Genomic DNA, 2,876 nt, shown 5'->3' on the forward strand with positions numbered 1-2,876 from the left:
CTTGTTCACGTTAACTATTATCTTGTTGAAAAAACTAAATAATTTCTATCAAGACCTTTTTACGCACAAGACAATTCAATTATCGAACTTTTGCATCAATTACTGTTATCTGTCGACAGATCTCATTTATAATAACAAACTAATTTAATTTATTTATGATTATATATGTATGTGAAAAAAATTCTAAGAAATTATAATTTCGATTTACGATGTTTTTGTTGTGATTAACGAATTCTTAGGAAGGTAAGTGTGCCAGTTCTGCAGTAGATAAGGCAAAGCAACATCCTCTATTAGTTCCTATAATGAAAACATTTCAAGTTCTATGCTTTAACATACATATTAAGTTTATCGTTTGTTGTCAAGCATGCCTAAAATATTTATTATTATTATGAGCAACAAAGGTTACATTTCGGTTATAGAAATTTCAAAAGTCGCATTAAATACATCGACGTTCCGCCACCATCACATACCCAGTATCAAATTTTGAATTTCTAAATAACGGTAAGGCCAATAATAGCCTGTCATCAGTTTTGACATTGATGAATTTGCTACATTCTCCAATGAAAGGCTCCTTCATTATACCATTTCCTTTGTAACACCCTTCATATTTCCTTCACTTCATGTTTAGATTGCTATCAGATTTAAATTTTCTTTATGGCAAATTTGTGAAAATAAAATAGTAAATTAAAAGCCGGATATCTTACTATCAGTACTTCTGGTATAGTTTGACATTTTTGATGTTATACATACTCAGAACGTTTTGACATACCGCCGCCACTAGTGTTGTTACAGTAACTTTAAATATTCGAACTATAGAAACGAAGATGGAAAAGACCGATTAAAGTACATATTCTAACTGCATTCACTAAGGGTTTCTAAGCAGCAAAATAGTTATTAATATTTATCACACCGCATAACAAGAAATAACACATTGATTCCATGGGAGAATTAGGAATTGACAGTAAGTTATGTTAAGCAGATTGAAGTTCCAAATCACAACATGTCCTGTCATTATAAGGAAAACCTCTAAGAAATTCATTCTTTGAAAATGCTGAGTATCACAGGGAGTTCTCAGCGTCACTATAAGGGGAATAACAGCATACACGGCAGTACTACTTGCTCAATTGTAGCTAGATGTTTTTTATTGTTAAAAGAGTTTACAAAACAAAGTCTGCGGGTATAAAAAACCTGTGCAAATTAACTTCACGCTAACAGGTTCTATTTGGTACCAAAACACACAAAACTAATAATTAAAAAATATTAGTTATACTATTTAACTGTAACTATTTAAGTAAACAGTTGTCTAAACAGTTGGTAAAACTTGTCAGCGGCTTGGAGAGTATAAAACAGCTTTAAAATGAAACTGGGCCATAGTATTCAGTTTCATGTAGAGTGAGTCGCACGAAATATATTAAATAATAAATAAAAGCACTTTTCTTAAAATGTTCAAGCAATTTTCAAACGTTTTCCTGCTGCTCGTGGTCGTCAGCAGCGCCAGTGCTGCCGCTATTCACGCCGACTCCTACGTCGTTTCGGTTCAAACATCCGCCAACACTACAATCTGTGGTGGCGCTCTGATTAACAAAAATACAGTGGTGACTTCAGCGACGTGCTTGGCCTTCTACGATGCTGATCAATTGGTTGTTGGTATAAATAATGGCTCGCAAATCATCAAAACTAAAGCGCACAGTTTTAAAGTAGATTTCGATTTTGTCACCATGGAAAATGATGTGGCCATCTTGAAATTGGCGCAATCAGTGAAAACTCGTTTTATAAAATTGGCGAGTAAGGAAAGAAAAACCGGTGCTAGCGCTGTGGTCATAAACCCCAATTTAGTCGAGGTACCTGTGACCATAATAGAGTACAAAGAATGCATTTCTGGAGATTATGGCTGGAGTGAGGATGAAGTGTTCAGTACAATGGTGTGCGGCCTCGTGAAAGAAAATAGTGTTTGTGTCGGACAAGCGGGCAGTCCTTTAGTCTCCGAAAATAAGTTGATTGGTTTGGTCTCTTGGGGTGGTTGTGGCAACAATGGCCAGCCAGCCGTTTTTACCGACATTCCGGCGTTCCAGTCCTGGATCAAGCAAACCACAAAGCAATTGTAAAATAAATAAATAAATTTTATTTTTACTTTAAAATAATGTCGTAAGTCTTATGGTTATTTTTATACGTTTTTCGTAATAGAAAGCCAGCTATAGCATAAGTCAAAACAGTAACAACAAATTGTTGCTTTAAAAAGCGGCAAGTGAAGCGTATTACAGCTTATTTTTTATTATTTTCTAAGAATGCTTTGATAGTCTAAAATTAAAACAACAAATTGATAAGCCATATTCAGAGAACTAGTTTAAGTTCAAGTTATTGTTATTGAAGAATTTTAGTAAATATTTTTCGGCACTATTTCGATGCATAGATAAAAAAACGTATTAAGCGCACAACACTTCACATAATTAATGGCTTCGGCGGTTATCTTGTCTAGCCGCTAACTCAATAAATAATTGTAGTTGTAATTGTGAATGAAGTTGATCAGCATCGCACCGCTTCAAATAAATTCTTGAGTTATTTGACGATAACGAAACTCTGTGCTAAGCTAAAAACTATAATGTTTAGAAGGAGGTAAAGGAGAACTAAGGTCGGATGTAGACGAAGATTTTAGCAATAATTACTAAAGTTGCTATTTTAGTGCCTTCTTGTATATATTTCTATTCATACGCCACATAAAGTGCCAAAGATTTTGAACAGAGAAAGTTTGAGGACCCACTTTTTTCATTTGTTTGGATCATTTTGTGTCCAAAAAATTCGCCAAAGGGACCGGTATGTAAGTTTATCTCATATCTACTAAATACAGTTGAAAATTGATGTAAGTTTTTCGCTTTTGC

The 2,876-nt window shown here is 34.1% G+C and overlaps 1 protein-coding gene across 1 annotated transcript; it reads left to right on the forward strand.

Moving 5' to 3' along the window:
* Positions 1–1,374: 1,374 nt before the first annotated feature.
* Positions 1,375–2,141, forward strand: LOC126756696 (trypsin-like). Its single transcript, XM_050469945.1, has one exon. The coding sequence runs from the start codon at positions 1,443–1,445 to the stop codon at positions 2,103–2,105; it is 663 nt and encodes a 220-aa protein (XP_050325902.1). The 5' UTR covers positions 1,375–1,442; the 3' UTR covers positions 2,106–2,141.
* The last annotated feature ends 735 nt before the right edge of the window (positions 2,142–2,876 follow it).

This window comes from Bactrocera neohumeralis, chromosome 2, assembly GCF_024586455.1.
Source record: "Bactrocera neohumeralis isolate Rockhampton chromosome 2, APGP_CSIRO_Bneo_wtdbg2-racon-allhic-juicebox.fasta_v2, whole genome shotgun sequence".
Classification (NCBI taxonomy): Eukaryota; Metazoa; Arthropoda; class Insecta; order Diptera; family Tephritidae; genus Bactrocera; species Bactrocera neohumeralis.

What these genes read in the sequence shown, in the direction of transcription:
- LOC126756696 (XM_050469945.1), top strand. Translation starts at nt 1,443, where the DNA reads ATGTTCAAGCAATTTTCAAACGTTTTCCTGCTGCTCGTGGTCGTCAGC.